Source organism: Oncorhynchus keta, chromosome 8 (assembly GCF_023373465.1).
Source record: "Oncorhynchus keta strain PuntledgeMale-10-30-2019 chromosome 8, Oket_V2, whole genome shotgun sequence".
NCBI lineage: Eukaryota > Metazoa > Chordata > Actinopteri > Salmoniformes > Salmonidae > Oncorhynchus > Oncorhynchus keta.
Genome location: NC_068428.1, coordinates 20,059,278 through 20,082,669, shown reverse-complemented (window position 1 = coordinate 20,082,669; position 23,392 = coordinate 20,059,278). Strand labels below are relative to the sequence as shown.

Sequence of the window (23,392 nt, the reverse complement as noted above, 5' to 3'; positions counted from 1 at the left end):
TATTGTCCCTCTAATCACTCTTACGTCAATGCAAATGTCTTAGAAAATCTAATCAAACACTTAATGAGAGCCCATGAGCTCATGTTGCGCAATATTTCTATAGGCTATGCAATTGCATGAGAGAACAAGAGTTTTGATGTTCTCTATTAAAAGAGGATCCCATCAGCTTCTATAGGCTGACTATACATTTATTTCTCAACTTTCCTAATATTAAACACATTGGTTCTCTTTACAACAGCTTACCTGGCTGGCATGATAATGAACTATGTGAAAAGTGTCCTCCATTAGGTATTTAAATGCATAGATGACATGTATTTTCTTTCCCCCTGCCCATGTTTCGAGACATGTGCATGACAATGTTCCATTCTATGTTCCATTCTAAATAAAAATAAAAATTGCACATTATTTGGTATTTGTAAAGACTAGATTAAATCAAGAACAGTCTGATGGGTGACTATTAGCGTATCACTTGTGAATGATGTCCAGCTTGGGTGCAGTAAAGGCAAGAAACGGCACATGCCTTTTTTTTTTTGACTTTTTCAAATCATAGTCGCACACCTCATTTAGCCTAGCCCATAGGCCTATATTTTTTTTATAAGAATTGTTTCACAACTAAAGTGGCCAAAACGTCTTATAATTAAGCACATTAATCTGCTTTACAACGGGTATAGAGCCTAACTAGCATACGTGAGTTTCAAGTTTGGGGAAGATCATTTTCACCATTAAAATGTACTTTTTATAATAAAAGCTTTGCATTTGCAGTCATTTTTGAAAATGGTGGTAAACACTAATTGATTGCATTTTGGAACATTCACATGTATTTACTGCACTTACAATGTTAAGAAATAGGCTAATAGTTTATCAAGCATTTAAGCTAAATGTTCTGATCTGTTGCATCAGCCCCATTTGCTTTTGAATATTTTTTTTTTATGCAAGTGGTTGTATTAATTTGGGATCTTATTGCATCCCACAACTGTCCCAGACAATGTTTGGAATATTTTGTTCTATGCAGGATAGTAGAAAGACATAGGCTAGTACTTTTGCTGTTTGTTAGGCCTACTTATTTTGTTGGCTGACGAAAAGTAAATGTGGACAGTTCTTCCAACCTCTGAATTGGATAAGGACGCGCACAGTTGTGTCCTCAGGGGAGGGTTTGGCCATTCATGATTTCCTTGTCCCATCAAACTCCAGCGACTCGTTGTGGCAGCCGGGAAGCTGTTTTCATTCGCCAGCTGGACAGTGTTTCCTCCGACATATTGGTGTGGCTGGCTTCTGCGTTAAAAGGTCATTGTGTCAAGAAGCAGTGTGGCTTGGCAGGGTCGTGTTTCGGAGAACGCATGGCTCTTGACCTTCGACCTCTCCTGAGCCTGAAGGGGAGTTGCAGCAATGGGACAAGACTGTATCTACCAATTTTGGTATCACAAAAAGAAAAAAATAACTTGCCGTGTCCGGTCACTAGCAGTCCTCAGGGTGGCTGAAAAATGTTCCTTCGCCGTGGCGTTCCCCCCTTTCCAATGATGACCTCAGGGCCACCGGGACCCTTGTCTCTCTAGAGCTAGTAGAAATATATGGCAATTTCTTTCCCCCTTTCAAATCAAGGAAGTACACTTTTTCTTGTTTGGCCTATCTAATCGGCCACAATGCATATGACACATGTTTCACAGGATTGTTTGTTTATTTCTCTCTGAAGAATGAAGAATTTCCCTAATGAGATTAAGGGTTGGCTACTTTACTGCTATTGTGGAGTATACCTTGGGACAGATGCTAACATGTCCTGGCTGCTGAGAATGAAAAATGAAGGCACCTAAAACAACCATCAACCTTTCTGGCTTCGTGCCATAAAACTATAAGAAATATTTGGTCACAATGATCATGCTGATTCAGAATCAATCTCTCTCTCTCTCTCAAGGTGACAAGACAGATCACAAAGTGTCAAAGCCTACTGCCCCTCTGGTCCCCCCCAAGAAGCCCGTACCCCCGCCAAGCAAGGGAAGACCAGCCAGCCTCCCTCCAAAACGACCAGACAAGCCTCTCGCACCCTCCCCAGGGTCCAAGTAAGTTTCCCCGTACTTCTGCCCGTCTTTCTTTTCTACCATCTCTCCCTCCGTTCAAACATCCATTCGGCCGATGTGTGAGCCGTCTAGGGTCACATATTGGGTATATACACTGCACATTGAGGAAGGACAACATTGCCTAGTCTGACTCATGCCTCTATGTTGCATAATGATGTTTGTATAATAATGTTAATAAACCAATATAAACACCAACAAACCAATGTATTTAGTTTCTTTGTTTGTCATGCCTTTAGACATTTTATTCACGCTGAAATATGCTATTTTCTAAATCTACAGGTAATAAAGCCAGAATCCTTTATTTTTCTAGGCGCACTAGTGCTCTTAAATAAAGATTCCAGGTCGCATAGCAAAATATCAGGCACATATGTGAATAAAATTGTCTCGCTGTACCACTACCACTACTGTTTACAACAATTACTAATGGTACTACTGTTACTGATGTTGGTTTCCCCCCTCTACAGGCACAATGGAGAGGTGCCTTCCACGCGACCAAAGTCTGACATTGAGCCAACATTACCCACTAAATCAAAAACGCTGTCCGGTGACTGGGGGGACAAAGCCCTTGACATGGGTATGTATGGCTCTGCTGAAGTTAACTTTTATTTTGAGGACATTCTGAGCATTAAGACCTTGAACAAGACATGCAGTGAAACGGTCATTTGGTGTCCCGAACATATACACTTCACTTCCACAATTATAAAGCTCCATGATAACATTATTATACTGAACAAAAATATAATTGCAACATGCAACCATTTAAAATGTTTTACTGAGTTACATTTCATATAAGGAAATCAGTCAATTTTAAATAAATGAAGTAGGCCCTAATCTATGGATTTTACATGACTGGGCAGGGGTGCAACCCTGGGTGGGCCTTGGAGGGCATAGGCCCACCAACTGGGGAGCCAGGCCCAGCCAATCAGAAGGAGTTTTTCCCCACAAAAGGGATTTATTACATACAGAAATACTCCTTGGTTTAATCAGCTGTCCGGGTGGCTGGTATCAGACGATCCCACAGGTAAAGAAGCCGGATGTGGAGTTCCTGGGCTGGCATGGTTACACGTGGTTGCCACGATACCAGTATTATGGAAAACAAAAAAACATGAAGTGGACTAAATTTCCTGAGGAAAACAGTCCTATTGTTGGAAACAAACAGCCTTATGTTGTCACCCAGAATCACACGTTTCTTTTCCAAGCTATAGCACACTATATTTTACAAACAGCAAGTTTTTTTTAAAGGACCAAAGAATTTAGCCTGTTTTGCCTTTTTGCCAAGGAAAATCAGGTATTGTATGGTATTGTGACAACTGCAATTGAAAGCATGGGGTGTTTCCACACAGGAAGTTCCAGACACTTGTAGAATCTATGCCACGGTGTAATTGATGCAGTTCTGGTTGCTCGTGGTGGCCCAATGCCCTATTAAGACACTATGTTTGCATTTATTTTATTTTGGCAGTTACTTGTAGCGGCAGGCTACATTGAAAATGGAACCGCTCGAGTCACCAAAAAGGGAATATAACGTTGCGTTTAAAATTCGGAATTACACAATTTTGTGTTTACTGTACAACATCTAAAGACCTGCATCACTATACTGAGAGCTTGGCTGTTTCTAAAAGGATGTTTTTTCAAGGCCCCCATATTACACAATAAGAATGACAATTTGATTTGATGATGTGATTTGCTGTATGGAGTAAGTTTCTTAATTAAAAACATGTGACATCACAAAAGGTGCCTGCAACCTTCTATATGAAAATCGAGATTTGGTTGTAAAAAACAGCTCCTTTTAAAAGCTGTAATCTGTAAAGGTGAAAGGGCGCCACTGGTCGCCCCAGCACTTTTGTTATTGTTATTGTTTTGTTGATGAAACTGAGGAGAGGAGCATCCAGCATGGTGGGGATAAAAACATTGCAGTATATACTATGCTGTTCTATCGCGCATGCAAAGATGTGCAATGATGTCCAAGTTTTGTTTTTTTATGGTTTTAAAAAATAACAGTATTGGTTGTCTGGAGTAACTTGTTTTTTTTAATATTTTTTTTAAAACTCAATATAGTTCAAAGTGCTTAATTAATTTGAAAGTGGAGTACTAGTAGCTACTGGGGATTGCTCCTCCTGCTGCAACAGGATGTTGGAGTAATGGCTCCAAGAGCAGAAAACACTGACCTAAAGGGAGGGCAATGAGCTCAAAACCCTTATTCATAATTCGGTTTTCATTTGGGTTATTCTTATTTGGACATTATTTAAAATGTTGGCTTCCAACTTTTAAAAGGTGCAATACGCTTTTTGTGTTCATTAAGAACTTAGCAAAACTAACATTATGCGTATTTTGTGATTTGTTTGCCCTTTTGAAGCATATCGGTAGATTGACAATGATTCTCTATCACAGATGAAAATGGAGACATATTTAAACTCTGAAACGCATGGGTTTAATGTCAGTCACTGCTTCCTTTTTAAAGCAATTCAGGTGTACTTTGACACATTACCAAATGCTCTTAGGTATGTGGACAGCTTTGCCCATTAAATACATAATTACTTTAAAAATATATATATATTTTAGAGTTGTTGTTGCTAATGTGTTGATTTAATCCTCTAAACCAGTTAATAATATCTTTTTTCAGCTTGTGTCCTGAGTTCAGAGAGATAAAGGAGGATAGAGGATGGACGGAAAGGGGAGGTTGCTTCTGTTTACATCCTCTCGTTTCACGCCATGGACAATCACAAATAGGAAAAACATTAAGAGAAGAGCTTATAGGAAGAGAGTAAAGGATGGAGAGAGACAAAGGTGAGGACAGGTGAAGACGAGGGAGTTTAGGTGAGGCGAGTTCTCAGAATGTAGGTGGGGGGCCGATGCCGAGAACAATGAATCTGGCAACGTTTTTCCACTCCTCAATTGTCCAGTGTTGATCATGTGCCCACTGGAGCCGCTTCTTCTTGTTTTTACCTGATAGGAGTGGAACCCGGTGTGGTTGTCTGCTGCAATAGCCCACTCGTGACAAGGACCGACGAGTTGTGCTTTCCGAGATGCTGTTCTGCACACCGTTATTTGCCTGTTTGTGGCCAGATTCTTGCCATTCTCCTTCGACTTCTCATCAAACTGTTTTCGCCCACAGGACCTCCGCTGACTGGATGTTTTTTGTTTGGCGCACCATTCTCTGTAAACAATAGACACTGTCGTGCGTGAAAAGCTCAAGAAACTGGCCATTTCTGAGATACTCAACTGGCACGCTTAGCATCTACGAGCATACCACGCTGAACGTCGCTTAGGTCACTCGTTTTGCCAATTCTAATGTTCAATTGAACAGTAACTGAATGCCTTGATGCCTGTCTTGTCTGCTTCATATAGCTAGCCACAGCCATGTGACTCACTGTCTATAGGGGTTAACCATTGGCCAGAGTGTATAGAGTACCTTGCAGTACAAAGTTTTGATTGGGTTTTAGTTTAATACTCAGCAGCATTTGCCTGTCCAGCTAGCGATCAAACGTTTTGAAAAAAATAGCTCAAATTGGCATTGCCAACAAAAGGAAATGTTTTCAGAATATGTGAATATACACTACGTAAAAAACAGCTCTTCCCTCGACAGAGATGAATCATCCAAAAAACGAATACAGATAGCTTGCTATGGCCCACTGCCTAATAATGACAGTGTGGAGGATAGGGAGTCGTGTCTGTGAGCCATACCGCTAAAAGCGACAAAATAGCTGCTAAAACCATGATGGCTCTCAGCTCCAGAGGTCATCAGCCCCATGGGCTCAGGGCATGAAGACAAACACGGAAACACACTCCTCATTCTCCTTTACCTCCATCTTCACTCCTCTGGGAGTTCTGCAATCTTACTTAAGATACTGTCTATAGTCTTTAAATAGGGCTATATAGTGCTTACCTAGATTGTAGTGATGGCTTTGTGTTATAGTGATTGAAGATGGTGTCATACTGTGTGGCAATGTTTCAAAGTATACAATTCTCAAGACCGTCTTAAAGTAACTGTCCAGTGTTTCCATATTTCTATGAAATATGACCTATAATTAATTACAAAATGTGTAAAATCGTTTTCCTTTAAAAAATGGTTATCCAAAATGTTATCTTTTTTTCTCTTCCTCTGTGAAGAACTGATGAGCTTTGATCTGTCGTCTACCTCTGAGAAGCTGTTTCACCCCACCGCTAACAGGCCAAAGATGCCAGGCAGGAGGCTGCCCGCTCAGTTTGGAGGAGGCCACTCGGTGAGTACACACACCGTGAAATATCAACATGCTACGGAGAACACACAACTCTGCACACCCACACGCCATGTGTTCATCTTGCTCCATACATTACATTGAGACATCAAATTCCTCTCAGAATTTCAACATGCAGGCCCTCTCTGTACATTAAATGTACATCACCATATTCCTTATTTGCACCTCATGATGGGTTGGGGTGAGATAGGAACAGGGTAGTAAACGTCCAATTGAAAAGACATTTGACTTAATTGAAGGGCTGAGAGGAGACTTGTCGGGTCGTTCCGATTTGTCTTTGATTGACTGAGTTCCCTGAAGAGTAATATGAAAGCTCTCCATTAGAAACGGGGGAACATGACAAGCCAGAGTGTTTCAGTCAGTGTCTGGCAAGGTGTGTCATAAACTGAGCAGACCTGTTGTGATTTGTTTTCTGTCTTCTCAGCTAAACAAGGACATCAGCGTGGAGAAAACCTTAAAGTTGGACGAGGAGGAAGCACCCAAACCAAAGTTGATAGACCCAACAAAGGTAACGATGACATTGACGTGTCTGATCGTATTGGTCAGTGTCTGTCCTGTATTGAACTTGTTTGTTTGCTACACCAAGAACCATTCCAAAACAACTATTTTGTATGTATGGATCAATGTACATTAGATCTATCTCAGTTCAGACACTTGTCATTCGTCCCAAATCCATCCTATTGCTGCAAGTTAGTCACTTCAGCCAATGTTTTCCCTCAGTGGAGAATTCATACAGAGGACACAACACCCCAAAAGAAGAACAGGAAAGCATATGTCTCAGGTTTGACTATAGAAATGAACTAATACATCCCATAAAAAATGGCCTGCAACCATCTTGTGGTTTTTAGTTAAGTCATAGATGCGTCTTGCAGACCTCTCTCAGTGCCTCTGAGTAATCCCTCACTAATATGTCTAAATTGTCCTCTTATTTTGATGAAACCTGATCCCTCCAGTACAGCACAGTCGCAAGCCTGGCGTACACACAACAGTGTTGTGGCGTCCACATCACTAAGGACTTAACATGGTCCATACACACCCGTGCAGGCGTGAAGAGGGCATGGCATCGGCCTCTTCCCCCTCAGTAGGCTGAAAAGATTTAGCATAGGCCATCAGATCCTCAGTGTTCTACAACCGCACCATCGAGAGCATCTCGACTGGCTACATCACCGCTTGATATGCCAAATGCACCGATCTTGACCGCAAAGCCCTACGGAGGGTGGTGCGGACAGCCCAGTACGTCACTGGGGCCATGTTCCCTGCCATCCAGGATCTCTATATAAGGCGGTGTCGGAAGAAGGCCTGAAAATCTGCCAAAGACTCCATCCATCCATGCTATAGATTGTTCACTCTGCTACCATCCGACAAATGGTACCTGAGCATCGGCTCTCGGACCAAGCTCAGAGACAGCTTCTACCCCCAAGTTATTAGACCGCTAAATAGCCATAATAACCCGAACTACCTGCACTGACTCTACGCACACTCACTAGACCAGTGGTCACCAACCTTTTTTAAATCAAGATCTCTTTGAGTCAAAATAAAGGGGTGTCCTCATACGTTTGTATATATAGTGTACTTCAAACACATTTATCTGGTACTGTATATCGCGGCATTTATTGAATTTTTGGTTTTCACCCGTTGCATTTGGCGCATGTGAAAAATAACACTTGATTTGAGTCAAACGCTCTAATGCAGATATTCACACACATTCACTAAATCATTCTCTTGCATTCCTACACACACACTCAAGTCCAGTGTAAGGCAGGTGGTTCTCATTAGCACAGGAGGCTAGGCTACAGTCACACTGGGACACTCTGTTAATAACTTAGCTAGTTGTCCTGCAGATGCGAGATGAAGCGGATCCTCACTTTTCTAATGAAGACTTTGTTTCCATCCACGTGGTGTTTGTCTTGTTAGTGTTTCCCCAGATGCTCAGCGGGAGACTGAGGGGAGTACAACGCCCTCCACCTCCATGCTAACAACCATGCCATTGGAATGGTCATTCTAGAACCTCTCCTTTCTCAACAGACCGTACAAATCCCCAGGGCTCTCTAGTGAAGGCATGCTGTCTTCATCCTGTTATTTCCAGACTCACACCAACCCATTAAACACAGGCGGCTAATTGTCACCTTCCAGTTAGCATGTGGCTTTCACTATACTTGCATTGAGGAGATTAGAGGTTTTGTATGTGCTTCACGTCCCATCTTATCGTCCACATTAAGGCACACCTTGTATTATTGGCTGATAGACCATGGGCTGGATGTTGTGGGGAAACTTCACAGTGGAGATATCATGATTTGGGAGCAATAAGAGCCCTTGTGATGGTCTGTGTGAGGAGACCAGCCCCACTGGAGGCCCTTTCAAAGGACCCACCAGACCCGTCGTTTATCAGTACCACTGATAAACGACCCACAAAGGACCCCTGATAAAGTACCACTGATAAACGACCCACCAGACCCGTCGTTTATCAGTACCACAGTATCGCTGCTCTGGCCCCCCAATGGTGGAACAAACTCCCTCACGACGCCAGGACAGCGGAGTCAATCACCACCTTCCGGAGACACCTGAAACCTCACCTCTTTAAGGAATACCTAGGATAGGATAAGTAATCCTTCTCACCCCCCTCTTAAGATTTAGATGCACTATTGTAAAGTGACTGTTCCACTGGATGTTATAAGGTGAATGCACCAATTTGTAAGTCGCTCTGGATAAGAGCGTCTGCTAAATGACTTAAATGTAATGATGTAAATGCACTCAAATCGAGTGAATAATCCCTGCACATCAAGCCCCATTACTGTGGGCTCAGAACTCCTATAGGTTGAATAAAAGATGTTGACCCTCTGACAAAAATAAATAAATGAAAACCATATCCCCCAGGCGATGGGAGGTTGAAGATCACAGTATTAAAGCACCCCTGACATAACTTGAGAAGGAAACACATGGAATGAATTGTGTTCAATCTAAATGTTCCGCAGCTTCGGTAGGTACAATAATGCTCAACAACAGCGTGATTAAAATGGCTACTGTAGCTCCCTCCTATGCAGTGATGTCTCGTGGCTAAAGACTAATGTATGTTATGACCAGAAACATTGACTTGATTCATTTTGAGCAAAGAAACAGACTTTTAATTAGTCAAAATCATTCAGAAAGCTTAAAGGAGTGTCACAGCCAGGGCAGGAATATTTTGGATCTCCCTGTCCAGCTAACAGTATGTGTCTGGTGTCCACAGCCTTCCATGCACAGCTCACACTCCCAGTCTCCTGTCCTTAAGCCCAGCCCATCCCTGTCGGAGGGGTCAAAAGCCTACCTGGTGTCGTTCCCTGGCTGCAGAAGCCCCAGCCCTAGCTTCAGCCGAAGCCACAGCCCAGGCCCCGGCACAGAGCCCAAGCCCAGGGCAGAGCCAGAGGAGCAGAGGTCTGAGCTGGAGGACCTCCAATCCCAGATGAAAGAACTGCTGCTGTCTGTGGAGCTCCTCAAGACGCAGCAAATGTAACTAACTACCACTTTCCTTAGATGATGTTGTTCAGTTCATACGTATTGCGCTCAAACTCTGACTTTAAAGGGATAGTGCGTCGTTTTTGCAGTCAAGCCCTTTTTTCCAAGCAAATGTTGCATTGTTAAGATTCTTTAGCTTAATCATTATCAAAGCTAGCAAGAAATATCAGTCAACAATTTTTCTTTGTGTACCTTTTTCAGAATAACATTTTATATAGTGCCCTATGGCTTGTTTCTAGGGAGGTATAGACGAGTCACTGTTAGAACTTGAGTGAAGCCTGGTCGGACAGAGCTGATGGTGATGTGATCTTATCGTTGAGCAGATGCTAGCCAGGCAAGCACTGATGTGAACGTCTTGGCATTGCTTTGCAGGAGAGAGATGGCAGAGCTAAGAAGCGAGCTGGATGAGGAGAAGTTGAAACGAGTGGCCCTGCAGGTAAATTGATCACCATGTCCATCTTTACATCACAGCTTGTCACAGTGTGTTAGCCTGACGGGTCCAGTCAGATGGTGAGAGATGGGCTGGAGAGAGTGAGAGGTATGAACACACAGTACTATTGAACACACCCATGCCGAGTACACACGCACACACACTGCGGGATGCTTTATGGCCCTACTTCGCACTACCCAGGGAGAGACCCAGCCTACCACAACGTTGTCCATCCTTTTCCCCAGGAGCAGTGAAGGGAGGCAGGCCTGTGTAGACCCCCTTCTGGGCCCCAAGCATACACACATCCACCCCGCTAAAGATTCTCTGCCCTCCCCTCCCTCCTACCTCAACCCCCTGTTGCTGCGTCCACGTGTTGATTTACAGAAGCACTGCAGAGGTCTTATTTAAGACTGGGAACTATAAAGTATCTGTCTGCATTCATTCAGAAATAATCCATAGCTTTCTTTCTTAATTTTTGTCTTATCGATTTTTTTTTTTCTTTCCCCAATCTCTTTCCTGTTCTCCCTCTTTCCCTTTGTTTCTTTCGCTCTCTCTCTCATATCTTTGTATTCCATTTACGTCTGAGTGAGAGCTTTTCTCTGAATGTAAGAGATGTTCATATCGTTGCAAATTTCTGCCATCTTCAGTCAACCTGCCTATTAGTATTCCAATGACGGTCAGCATGAAATTATTAATTAGAAGGCATGCTGTGGGTCAGTGTGCCACAGCCTCACAGTAATGATTGGTTGTGGTGACTAGGATTGCAGAGTTACTGGAATCTCCTGTCATTTTGATAATTTATACTTGCATAACTTTTACATGTATTCATATATATAGTATTTTTTTTTAAATTAAACATCAGTGTCCATATTGGGTTTAGAGTGGCTAGACCATATGGTTCAAGAGAAAACAGTGGCATTATTTTCAAATAGCTCGGCAACTCTTCCAATTTAGCTCGGCAACTCTTCCAATTTAACTCGGCAACATTTACAATTTAGCTCGGCAACTCTTCCAATTTAGCTCGGCAACTCTTCCAATTTAGCTCGGCAACTCTTCCAATTTAGCTCGGCAACTCTTCCAATTTAGCTCGGCAACTCTTCCAATTTAGCTCGGCAACTCTTCCAATTTAGCTCGGCAACTCTTCCAATTTAGCTCGGCAACTGCCACCAGTTTGTCCCCAAAACATTTACAACAAAAACATATTGACAGTCAAATAAATAAGTGTGAATTTTTTTTTACGGATATCTCATGTTGAAACCCTCATACTAAACACCAATGGTATTCAGTTTGTTTAGGATAATATTTTACAGATTTGTCATTCTATTTTTACATTTTAAAATTGTTCATATATTTTACATGTGATAAGGCCACACAGAGGGTCAAAGATGATTAGACACCTGTGATAATCTGAAGTACCCAAAAAAAAGCCTCTAGATGTCATGTGATCATTCCATATATTCCTTGAAAGTTACCAAAATTCTGTTAGTTTACTAGCAAAATTTGAAAGTTTCCAGTAATATACTATTGCTTTGCAACCCTAGTGGTGACTCATGATTGAATTCTATTATTCCTGTCATTGATCATAGCTCTGTGCAGCCGTTTTAAAGCGAATATCCTGCAATTCTACAAATTATGCCATGCAGCTGAGAGAAAATGTTGAAGTATTAAAGCTAATTTCCTATGACTCTACATATTCTGCCATGGCGCTAAGAGAACGCATTGCCGTTTCTATGCATTTTGCCATTACTAATGCTGTGTTTTTTTATACTCAAACATAATACCAAAATCAATTCTGCTAAATTTGTTTTTAGAATTTTAAGTTCTTCCAGACTGTCTAGCTTTTACTTTGGTTATTGTTTGTTCTCAAAGATGTTATTATTTTTTTAAAGATATAGGTCCATTTTTTTTTTCTACACTTAAAGCGTTTTTTACATCCTGGAAATTACATATATATTTTTTAAATAATAATTCCACTGTTTGCACTTAGGCGACCAAAAAAAACACTTACACAGCCCACCCAATGATTACAATGACAGAAGAATCCCTGCTATGCTATGGATGGGTTCATTTGCATCACAAGTGGAAATAATACATTATTCAATTCAAGAGCTGATGCATACTTCCATGTGAGGCTGTTGGCTACGATGTTATCAGAATTGTATCTGATGCTGGTTTCGCATGAGAACATTTGTTAAATCTGACGCTGTGTGTGTTCCTGCCTGCCTTTCAGATGGAGATAGAGAAATTAAAGAGGACAGTTCAGTCGACGTGAAGTCTGACCCAATCAGCCTGGAACATCATTCACCGATCTGTCTTTCCCTGACCCCGCTGGGCAGAGACTCAGGAGGGGGACGATGGCATTCCTATAATCCTTTTAGATGTCAACCTATTCCACATTTGTAAGATTTACATTTTTGCACATGAAGGTTTTCTAGTTATATAAAGGTGTAATTAAATACGGATGTATATGTTTTTTTGTTACATTCTAGTTTCTGTTTTGTTTTGCCAACATAAATGATTGAGGCCTTTCTACTGTGCTGGACTGGCATTCTCTATGGGAATGTGTGAGGATTGCTCTCAATACTACTACTGATTCTGTATGACGCGATAGTTTTTATTAGCGTTTGTTTTCTTATTTTTTACGACTTCCAAGTAGTTGATTTTAAGTATCCATGTTAGCATCTTTAGATCATAATGAATGATATTGTGATTTGTCAGTTGCTATGGCGGTGTTGTACTCCATTGCTTTGGCATTAGGGAGATTTTCTTTTCTTTTTTCCTAACATTCCTATCCAGGGTATCACTATTGTGCCTGTTAAAAAAATCTTAGTGTTAATATTGGTAGCTTACATTTATCAAAAGGTTTAGGCTTGCTGCATGATATATTTTTTTAAGTCTACTGACGATGTGCTTACACAGAGGGACGTTTTTCTCTTGTACAATTTATGTGAGAAGGTTCTCCCAGAAAGAGCAATTAGAGTCATTGTACAGGTGTATAATATAGATCCTATATGTAGTACCATCAAATACAGCCAATAATAGCCATACTTGAAAAGAGCACCAGTGATTTACGGGCTAAAACTCCATTTTATTTCATGCCACTGTAAAGATTGTGGCTTACTCATTGATTGTTGTTCTCCTGTACGCCAAATGCTCTGACCCCTCTTTTATGAACTGGGTTAGCAAGCTCTCCTACTCTTTCTCTGTAAAGGAAAGCCATGTGTACTTTAAAGAGTGAGCAATCTCTTTCCATCCTCCCAGGTGAGACCTGAAGTCCTGTATAGTCTTTATGCTTTGACCAAGTACAAACATGGAGCGTGGAGGTTAACTGGACAGTACACAGTAGCTCTGCCATTTCTCAGTACTGTAAGTGAGAGGCTGAATGGAAAGGCATTAGGGAAGAGATCTACTTCATACAGAATGGTTAAGCTCTGCACCATTGAAACATCTGTTGTGACTGTCGAATGGTATTGGAGGACTCCGACACCCTGCTAGAGTTTAAGTTGAAAGCCTTAAAGATGGACCCAACATTAGCGTGAGCAGGGTGAACTCCTGGAAGGAGTTCACGCAAGGTGTTTTTGATGGTATACATTCTGTGTACCGCTCAGACAAATCATGAAAGAAATCGCCTTTGATAAAAAAGCATCGGTTGCATCTATTTTATGCAGCAATTTGATGATTCTTAACGTGTTACTTAACCATGATGATCAGAAGGATGTTTGCCTCGACTCCAGATCCTCCTGAACACTATGGATGGCCTTCTGTCTGCATCCTTCTGCATATTATATTTTAGCAAGTGAATTATTGCTTTACATTTTGAGTATATAGTACCAATCAAAGTTTGGACACACCTACTCATTCCAGGGTTTTTATTTTATTTTTGCTATATTGTAGAATAATAGTGAAGACATGAAAACTGAAATAACACATATGGAGTCATGTAGTAACCAAAAGTATTAAACAAATCAAAATAGATTTTAGATTCTTCAAAGTTGTCACCCCTTGCCTTTCTTTACTTTGAGGAATCTAAAATGTATTTTGATTTGTTTAATACTTTTGGTTACTACATGATTCCATATGTGTTATTTCAAAGTTTTGATATATATATATATACTGATCTCACAAAATGTCTTATCCAGGAAATATGTTGTCCTTCACAAGAGTACACCAAGCTGTGTACTATCCTCAGGCTTATCTTACCCCTTAAAAGAAAGCATTCCTGATCACGGGCTGTGTGTCCATGTGTATATGCATGGAAGGAAGCCTGAGAGCCTGTGTGTGTGTCTGAGGTTGGATTTTAGGTTTGTAAGTGTGTTTAGCCTGGTTGACATGCTGATCCCCAAAGCAATAAGAATCTGTAATGTCTCGTTTCCATCCCCCCATGTTTCACATGGCTACATTCTAAGTTGAGGTTGACTAAAGAGATAATCATGCAAAGGTATATACAGTATGTATATATAAAGAAAAGGCTATCCATGTAACGGTTATTTGGCTTAATTACTGTACATTCCATTATTTGATGCAAAGAAAATAGGAAATATGTGCACATTTAACATCTTCCAGTGATCTTGTTTACATGTGCTGTGAAATTGCATGAAATTAGATTTTTTTTCCTAAATGAATAAATATCTTTATTTACACTCATGAGTACCAGGTTATTTTATAATAATTTGTTATTGTGTTGTGTGATTTTGTCCACTGGTTGAGCTTGATCTCGTCTTTGTAGGTACAGCACACCCTCACAGGGAGTCCTTTTCATGGTTTGGTAAAGCCAGAGGACATGTTTACTCATCAGTAAATGGAAGCAGCAGAGAATATTGACACAGAGCTGAATTGATAAGACTCCCTTGCTCTAATAGCATGTGGACCTATCTTGGAAGCATATAGTAGCTCTCCTGTCTAGGATGAATCAGAGCTGACTTTATACAGTGCATTCGAAAAGTATTCAGACCCCTTGATTTCTTTCCACATTTTGTTACAGCCTTATTCTAAGATTGATTAAATTGTTTTTTTCCCCTCATCAATCTACATACAATATCCCATAATGACGAAGCGAAAACAGGTTTTTAGAAAATGTCAAATGTATTCAAAATAAACTGAAATCACATTTACATAAATATTCAGACCCTTTACTCAGTACTTTTATTGAAGCACCTTTGTCAGCAATTACAGCCTATAGTCTTCTTGGGAATGATGCTAAAAGCTTGGCACACCTGTATTTTGGGAGTTTATCCCATTCTTCTCTGCAGATCGTTTCAAGCTCTGTCAGGTTGGAGGTGGAGCGTTGCTGCACAGCTATTTATTTTCAGGTCTCCAGAAATGTTAGATCGGGCGCTGACAGGGCCACTCAAGGACATTGAGACTTGTCCAGAAGCCACTCCTGCATTGTCTCGGCTTTGTGCTTATGGTCGTTGTCCTGTTGGAAGGGGAACCTTTGCCCCAGTCTGAGGTCCTGTGTGCTCTGGAGCAGGTTTTCATTAAGGATCTATGTACTTTTCTTCGTTAATCTTTCCCGCAATCCTGACTAGTCTCCCAGTCCCGCCTCTGAAAAACATCCCCACAGCATGATTCTGCCACCACCAAGCTTCACCGTAGGGATGGTGCCAGGTTTGCTCCAGATGTGACGCTTGGCATTCAGGCCAAAGAGTTCGATGTTGGTTTCATCAGACCAGAGAATCTTGTTTCTCATGGTCTGAGTCCTTTAGGTGCCTTTGGTACCCTTCACCAGATTTGTGCCTCGACACATGTCTCGGAGCTCTACGGACAATTCCACAAACTGTCAACTGTGGGAATTTATATAGACTGGTGTGTGCCTTTCCAAATCATGTCCAATCAATTGAATTTACCACAGGTGGACTCCCAAGTTGTAGAAAGATCTCAAGAATCATCAGTTGAAACAGGATGCACCTGATCTCAATTTTGAGTCTCATAGCAAATGGTCTGAATAGTTATGTAAATAAGGTATTTCAGTTTATTTTTAATACATTTGCTAACATTTCTAAAAACCTGTTTTCGCTTTGTCATTACTGGGTATTGTGTGTAGATTGATGGAGAAAAAAAATACTTTCTGAATGCACAGTAGCACCCTACAGGGTAGATATATTGGAAACCGAGTTCTGCAATTAAATGGCGGGAAACATATTTTTACGCATAAGCTACATGCATATATATGACATTGGACAGATCGAACCTAATCAATGTGGATTCTTGGAGCACTGCTGTCCTGCAGAGTGAGAGTGACTGTCAGAGGCTACAGTCAATTTCACTGACACCGTCACACAATAGCAACAACATCCAATGTCCTAGCAATGCCACAATGGCAATTTGCAACACCTTTTTGTCCTCTGTTCTCGTCTACTATCTGAACTCTGACCATGTTGTCTATTCTGAAAGCAATTTGCCGCACTCCACTCATAAGGAAAAGGGGGACAGTGAGTCTCCCAGAGACAAAGGCGGGTGTCTTACTGCCTCACGCATCTTTGTCAGCTTGACAATAGCAGCTGTGAGCACTTAAGCCCTCCATACAAAAACTCTGGTTCAGGGGATTGACTAGCATCATGGCAAAGAGCTTTTCATTTGGTAACACTTTACCCCCAATCCTCCTACTGGAAGCCCAACACAACATGACTGGTATTGTGACACCATGTGCAAAGGATTGTGTAAATACAGTTTTCAGTGCGTGTAATGTCAGTGAGTGTGATGCCTAATTAGTATTTATCTTGTAAAAGAGCTGTATTTACTTAGGCTAAACATGAGGAAAGATCACAGCATGAATGGTTATAGTACTAGCTAATTAGATTGTCTGAGAATACCTAATTGATGTGTTAGAGGGCATAGTAATAGTAGCTTCAAATGAGCTTGTTGACCATGAAAGAGACATGGGGTATTTTGCCATAGTAATTTTGCTCGTGAGCATCAAGATGTGGTGCTACAGTGTGGTTGTCAATGGCCAGCTAAACTCTGATATTTCAGTATAATCCAATACATTACTAAGAAATGTTGTTGAAAAACATGGCCAAAAGTCAAAACTATTTTAACATCCTAAGATATTTACAAGTGACTGTGTGGGATATTTTTTTTTTACATTTGTACAGTATTTGACCAAATACAATAATACCCTGTTTGGTTGCCCTCCCCACTCGACAGATTTACCTGCTAGTTCATTAAACAGACATGTTTCATGTTCCAAGGTGCCCATACAAGTGTTGCCCTCCTGAACCATCTGTGTAATTGATATTTCATAACAAGCAGCCTGTTTCGTAACCGGTATCTGATGCTGTATTGAAGAGGAAGCTTTTATGATAATTGCCAGCCAGGATTACACGGGGTGCAATTTCTTACATTTAGAAGATTGTCTGCATTTATTTAGAGAAAAAGAGTGTAGGCATGTATGACAGTGTGCAAAATGTGACATGACGTAATGCACTTGTTACGTTGAATAACAAAAGACAAATGATTAATAAGTATGAGATTCTCACATTTTCGTATCAGGTTTTGTCTCGTTTCTCCTTTCTCACTGTTTATTGTTGATGTTACGGCTGAGCCACAGGCTTTCCATGTGTTGTGTTGTTCCTGTGGGAATCAGCTGACGTTCCATTTGATAGACCCGCTAGTTCAAATGAAAGCGTTTCACTCCACTGGTCTTAGCAACATGGTAACTGCACACACTCACTTCGAGCACCACCCCACTGCTTGATGACTGCACGCTGCTACCTCTCAGGATTGGATTTTTTTTCGCTTTTGTTCATCAAAAGAATTCCTCTTTATTCCGCTAGGACTGAAGTTCACTGAATCTCACTGGGTCCTCAGTCATAGCTGTGGAGGGTTTTTCTGTTCATTTAAACTATTGTAAAGTGTTTGGGTGTACAGGGTTCACGGAGGGCTGATTCGTCTCTAAACATGGGGCACCATTGCCTTTCAAGCCTTACACATTCTGTTAAATATTAGGATTGTTTGTCACTAATCATTAGCTCAAGTTCTTGCGGACAGTAAATATGAAATTCTACTTTTACCTCTCACAAAGACTGTCATGTTTCTGTCTAACTGTAATGATGACGTAGCCTGATGTTATAGTGATGTACAGTATGTATGCCTTGAATTTCTTCACATTTTATTGTTACAAAATGGGATTCAAATGGATTTGTCATTTTTGTCAACAATCTACACAAAATACTCTGTCAAAGTGGAATAGAAATTATATATTTTTTAAAGATAAATCAAGATGATCTAAAATAGCTTGCCTAAATTAGTTCAGGAGGAAAATTTGGCTTAGCATATCACATGGACTCTGTCTGTGAAATCATAGCTGGGATGACATAACTTTTTTTTAAACTAACCCTTCCTCTGTCCCCCATACATGAATCTGTAAGCGTCCCTCAGTCAAGTATTGAATTTCAAGCACAGATTCAACTACAAAGACCAGGGAGCTTTTCGAAACCATCAGAAAGAAATGGAGTGATCAACAAATCAGATATTGAATATCTCTAAGCATGGTCAAGTTAATAGTTATGCTGTGGATTATGTATTAAGCCACCCAGAATCATCAAAGATAGTCGTACTTCTCAACTGAGCAGCAGGACAGGAATGAAATTGATGTTACCATGAGGCTACTGGTGATTTTAAAGCCGCTACAGAGTTCAATGGCAGCGATGGGAGAAAGCTAAGGTGTGCACATACATTGTAATGACTCCACAATAAAGACCTAAATGATGACAGAGTGAAAAGAAGACAAATATTCCAAAGCATGTATTTTGTATGCAACAAGACACTAAAGTAATACAGCAAAGGAATACACTTTTTGGCTTAAATGCAAAGCCTTATGTTTGTGGCAAATCCAACTGCCTCCTTATTTTCAAGCATGGTGGTAGCTGCATCATGGTATGGGTATGCTTGAGATCGGCAAATACTGGGGAATTTTTCAGGATAAAAAGAAACAGAACGGAGCTAAGCACAAGCAAAATCCTAGAGGGAAAACCTGGTTAAGTCTTTACGCCAGAGACTGGGAGAGGGATTCACCTTGCAGCAGGACTATAACCTACGACACAAGGCCAAATCTATACGGGAGTTTCTAACTAAGACTCCAGTGAATGTTCCTGAGGGGCCAAGTCCGGACTTAAATCTGCTTGAAAATCTATGGAAAGACTTGACAGAGCTTAAAGAATTTTGAAAAGAATAATGGGCAAATATTGCACAATCCAGGTAAACAAAGCTCTTCGAGACTTAGAGATTGGGAGAATGTCATATGGTCAGATGAAACCAAAATATAACTTTTTGGTAAAAACTAGTCGTGTTTGAAGGACAAAGAATGCTGAGTTGCATCCAAAGAACACCATACCTACTGTGAAGCATGGGGGTGGAAACATCATGCTTTGGGGCTGTTTTTCCAGGACGACTGATCCGTGTAAACGAAAGAATGAATGGGGCCATGTATCGTGAGATTTTGAGTGAAAACCTCCTTCCATCAGCGCGGGCATTGAAGATGAAACGTGGCTGGGTCTTTCAGCATGACAATGATCCCAAACACACCGCCCGGGCAACGAAGGAGTGGCTTCGTAAGAATCATTTCAAGGTCCTGGAGTGGACTTGCCAGTCTCCAGATCTCAACCCCATAGAAAATCTTTGGAGGGAGTTGAAAGTCCGTGTTGCCCAGCAACAGCCCCAAAACATCACTGCTCTAGAGGAGATCTGCATGGAGGAATGGGCCAAAATACCAGCAACAGTGTGTGAAAACCTTGTGAAGACTAACAGAAAACATTTGACCTCTGTCATTGCCAACAAAGGGTATATAACAAAGTATTGAGATAAACACGGACCAGGATGTCTTGCTCCCAGGCAGACTAAATAACTTTTTTGCCCGCTTCGAGGACAATACAGTGCCACTGACACGGCCTGCAACGGAAACGTGCGGTCTCTCCTTCACTGCAGCCGAGGTGAGTAAGACATTTAAACGTGTTAACCCTCGCAAGGCTACAGGCCCAGACGGTATCCCCAGCCGCGCCCTCAGAGCATGCGCAGACCAGCTGGCCGGTGTGTTTACGGACATATTCAATCAATCCCTATACCAGTCTGCTGTTCCCACATGCTTCAAGAGGGCCACCATTGTTCCTGTTCCCAAGAAAGCTAAGGTAACTGAGCTAAACGACTACCGCCCCGTAGCACTCACTTCTGTCATCATGAAGTGCTTTGAGAGACTAGTCAAGGACCATATCACCTCCACCCTACCTGACACCCTAGACCCACTCCAATTTGCTTACCTCCCAAATAGGTCCACAGACGATGCAATCTCAACCACACTGCACACTGCCCTAACCCATCTGGACAAGAGGAATACCTATGTGAGAATGCTGTTCATCGACTACAGCTCGGCATTCAACACCATAGTACCCTCCAAGCTCGTCATCAAGCTCGAGACCCTGGGTCTCGACCCCGCCCTGTGCAACTGGGTACTGGACTTCCTGACGGGCCGCCCCCAGGTGGTGAGGGTAGGCAACAACATCTCCTCCCCGCTGATCCTCAACACTGGGGCCCCACAAGGGTGCGTTCTGAGCCCTCTCCTGTACTCCCTGTTCACCCACGACTGCGTGGCCACGCACGCTCCAACTCAATCATCAAGTTTGCAGACGACACAACAGTGGTAGGCTTGATTACCAACAATGACGAGACGGCCTACAGGGAGGAGGTGAGGACCCTCGGAGTGTGGTGTCAGGAAAATAACCTCACACTCAACGTCAACAAAACTAAGGAGATGATTGTGGACTTCAGGAAACAGCAGAGGGAACACCTCCCTATCCACATTGATGGAACAGTAGTGGAGAGGGTAGCAAGTTTTAAGTTCCTCGGCATACACATCACAGACAAACTGAATTGGTCCACTCACACAGACAGCATCGTGAAGAAGGCGCAGCAGCGCCTCTTCAACCTCAGGAGGCTGAAGAAATTCAGCTTGTCACCAAAAGCACTCACAAACTTCTACAGATGCACAATCGAGAGCATCCTGGCGGGCTGTATCACCGCCTGGTACGGCAACTGCTCCGCCTCAACCGTAAGGCTCTCCAGAGGGTAGTGAGGTCTGCACAACGCATCACCGGGGGCAAACTACCTGCCCTCCAGGACACCTACACCACCCGATGTTACAGGAAGGCCATAAAGATCATCAAGGACAACAACCACCCGAGCCACTGCCTGTTCACCCCGCTATCATCCAGAAGGCGAGGTCAGTACAGGTGCATCAAAGCTGGGACCGAGAGACTGAAAAACAGCTTCTATCTCAAGGCCATCAGACTGTTAAACAGCCACCACTAACATTGAGTGGCTGCTGCCAACACACTGACACTGACTTAACTCCAGCCACTTTAATAATGGGAATTGATGGGAAATGATGTAAATATATCACTAGCCACTTTAAACAATGCTACCTTATATAATGTTACTTACCCTAAATTATTAATCTCATATGCATACGTATATACTGTACTCTATATCATCGACTGCATCCTTATGTAATACATGTATCACTAGCCACTTTAACTATGCCACTTTGTTTACATACCCATCTCATATGTATATACTGTACTCGACACCATCTACTGTATCTTGCCTATGCTGCTCTGTACCATCACTCATTCATATATCCTTATGTACATATTCTTTATCCCCTTACACTGTGTATAAGACAGTCGTTTTGGAATTGTTAGTTAGATTACTTGTTGGTTATTACTGCATTGTCGGAACTAGAAGCACAAGCATTTCGCTACACTCGCATTAACATCTGCTAACCATGTGTATGTGACAAATAACATTTGATTTGATTTGAACTTTTGTTATTGACCAAATACTTATTTTCCACCATAATTTGCATTTAAATTCATAAAAAATCCTACACTGTGATTTTCTGGATTTTTCTTCTCATTTTGTCTGCCATAGTTGAAGTGTACCTATGATGAAAATTACAGGCCTCTCTCATCTTTTTAAGTGGGAGAACTTGCACAATTGGTGGCTGACTAAATACTTTTTTGCCCCACTGTATAATCACACACACATACAGTGCCCGAGGGAAAGTATTCAGACCCCTTGGCTTTTTCCAAACTTTTCCCAGCCTTATTTTAAAATTGATTTAATAAAAAGAAAACATACCCCATACACACAATTCCCCATAATGACAAAGTGAAAACATATTTTATGGCAAATGTATTACAGATTGAAAAAACACATACGTAAATAAGGTAAGTATTCAGACTCTTTTCTATGAGACTCAAAATTGAGCAGGTGCATCCTGTTTCCATGGATCATCCTTGAGATGTTTCAACAATTTGATTGGAGTCCACCTGTGGTAAATTCAATTGATTGGACATGATTTGGAAAGGCACAAACCTGTCTATAGAAGGTCCCACAGTGGACAGTGCATGTCAGAGCAAAAACCAAGCCATGAGGTCAAAGGAATTGAGTGTAGAGCGCCGAGAAAGGATTGTTTCGAGGTACAGATCTGGTGAAGGGTACAAAAACATTTCTGCAGCATTGAAGATCCCCAAGAGGACAGTGGCCTCCATCATTCATGGAAGAAGTTTGGAACCACCAAGACTCTTCCTTGCACTGGCCGCCCAGCCAAACTAAACAATCGGGGAAGATGGGCCTTGGTAAGGGAGGTGACCAAGAACCCGAAGGTCACTTTGACAGAGCTCTGGAGTTCCTCTGTGGAGATAGTTGATATTCTGGAAGGTTGTCCTATCTCTGCAGCACTCCACCAATCAGGCCTTTATGGTAGACTGTCCAGACGGAAGTCACTCCTCAGTAAAAGACACATGACAGCCCGCTTGGAGTTTGCCAGAAGAAGTGACGCTTGAATGCCAAGCTTCTAGAGGAAACCTTGCACCATCCCTATGGTGAGGCACAGTTGTGGCAGCATCATGCTTTGGGGATGTTTTTCAGTGGCAGGGACTGGGAGACTGGTCAGGATCGAGAGAAAGATCAACAGAGCAAAGTACAGAGATATCTTTGATGAAAATCTGCTTCAGAGTGCTCAGCACCTCAGACTGAGGCGAAGGTTCCCCTTCCAACAGGACAACAAACCTAAGCACACAGCCAAGACAGCGCAGGAGTGGCTTTGGGACAAGTCTCTGATTGTCCTCGTGTGGCCCAGCCAGAGCCCGGACTTGAACCCGATCGAA

General features: G+C 41.8%; 1 protein-coding gene across 6 annotated transcripts in view; it reads left to right on the top strand.

Moving 5' to 3' along the window:
• The window catches only part of LOC118386961 (CD2-associated protein-like), a 96,076-nt gene extending 81,207 nt beyond the window's left edge, over positions 1 to 14,869 (top strand). For all 6 annotated transcript variants that reach the window (XM_035775004.2, XM_035775005.2, XM_035775003.2 and 3 more), the window contains 7 exons: positions 1,910 to 2,054; positions 2,537 to 2,646; positions 6,180 to 6,292; positions 6,732 to 6,815; positions 9,534 to 9,793; positions 10,172 to 10,235; positions 12,460 to 14,869. In XM_035775004.2, the coding sequence (XP_035630897.1) occupies positions 1,910 to 2,054; positions 2,537 to 2,646; positions 6,180 to 6,292; positions 6,732 to 6,815; positions 9,534 to 9,793; positions 10,172 to 10,235; positions 12,460 to 12,501 (818 nt within the window). In that variant the 3' untranslated portion in view covers positions 12,502 to 14,869. The remainder of the gene's footprint in view (positions 1 to 1,909; positions 2,055 to 2,536; positions 2,647 to 6,179; positions 6,293 to 6,731; positions 6,816 to 9,533; positions 9,794 to 10,171; positions 10,236 to 12,459) is intronic.
• Positions 14,870 to 23,392: the final 8,523 nt, after the last annotated feature.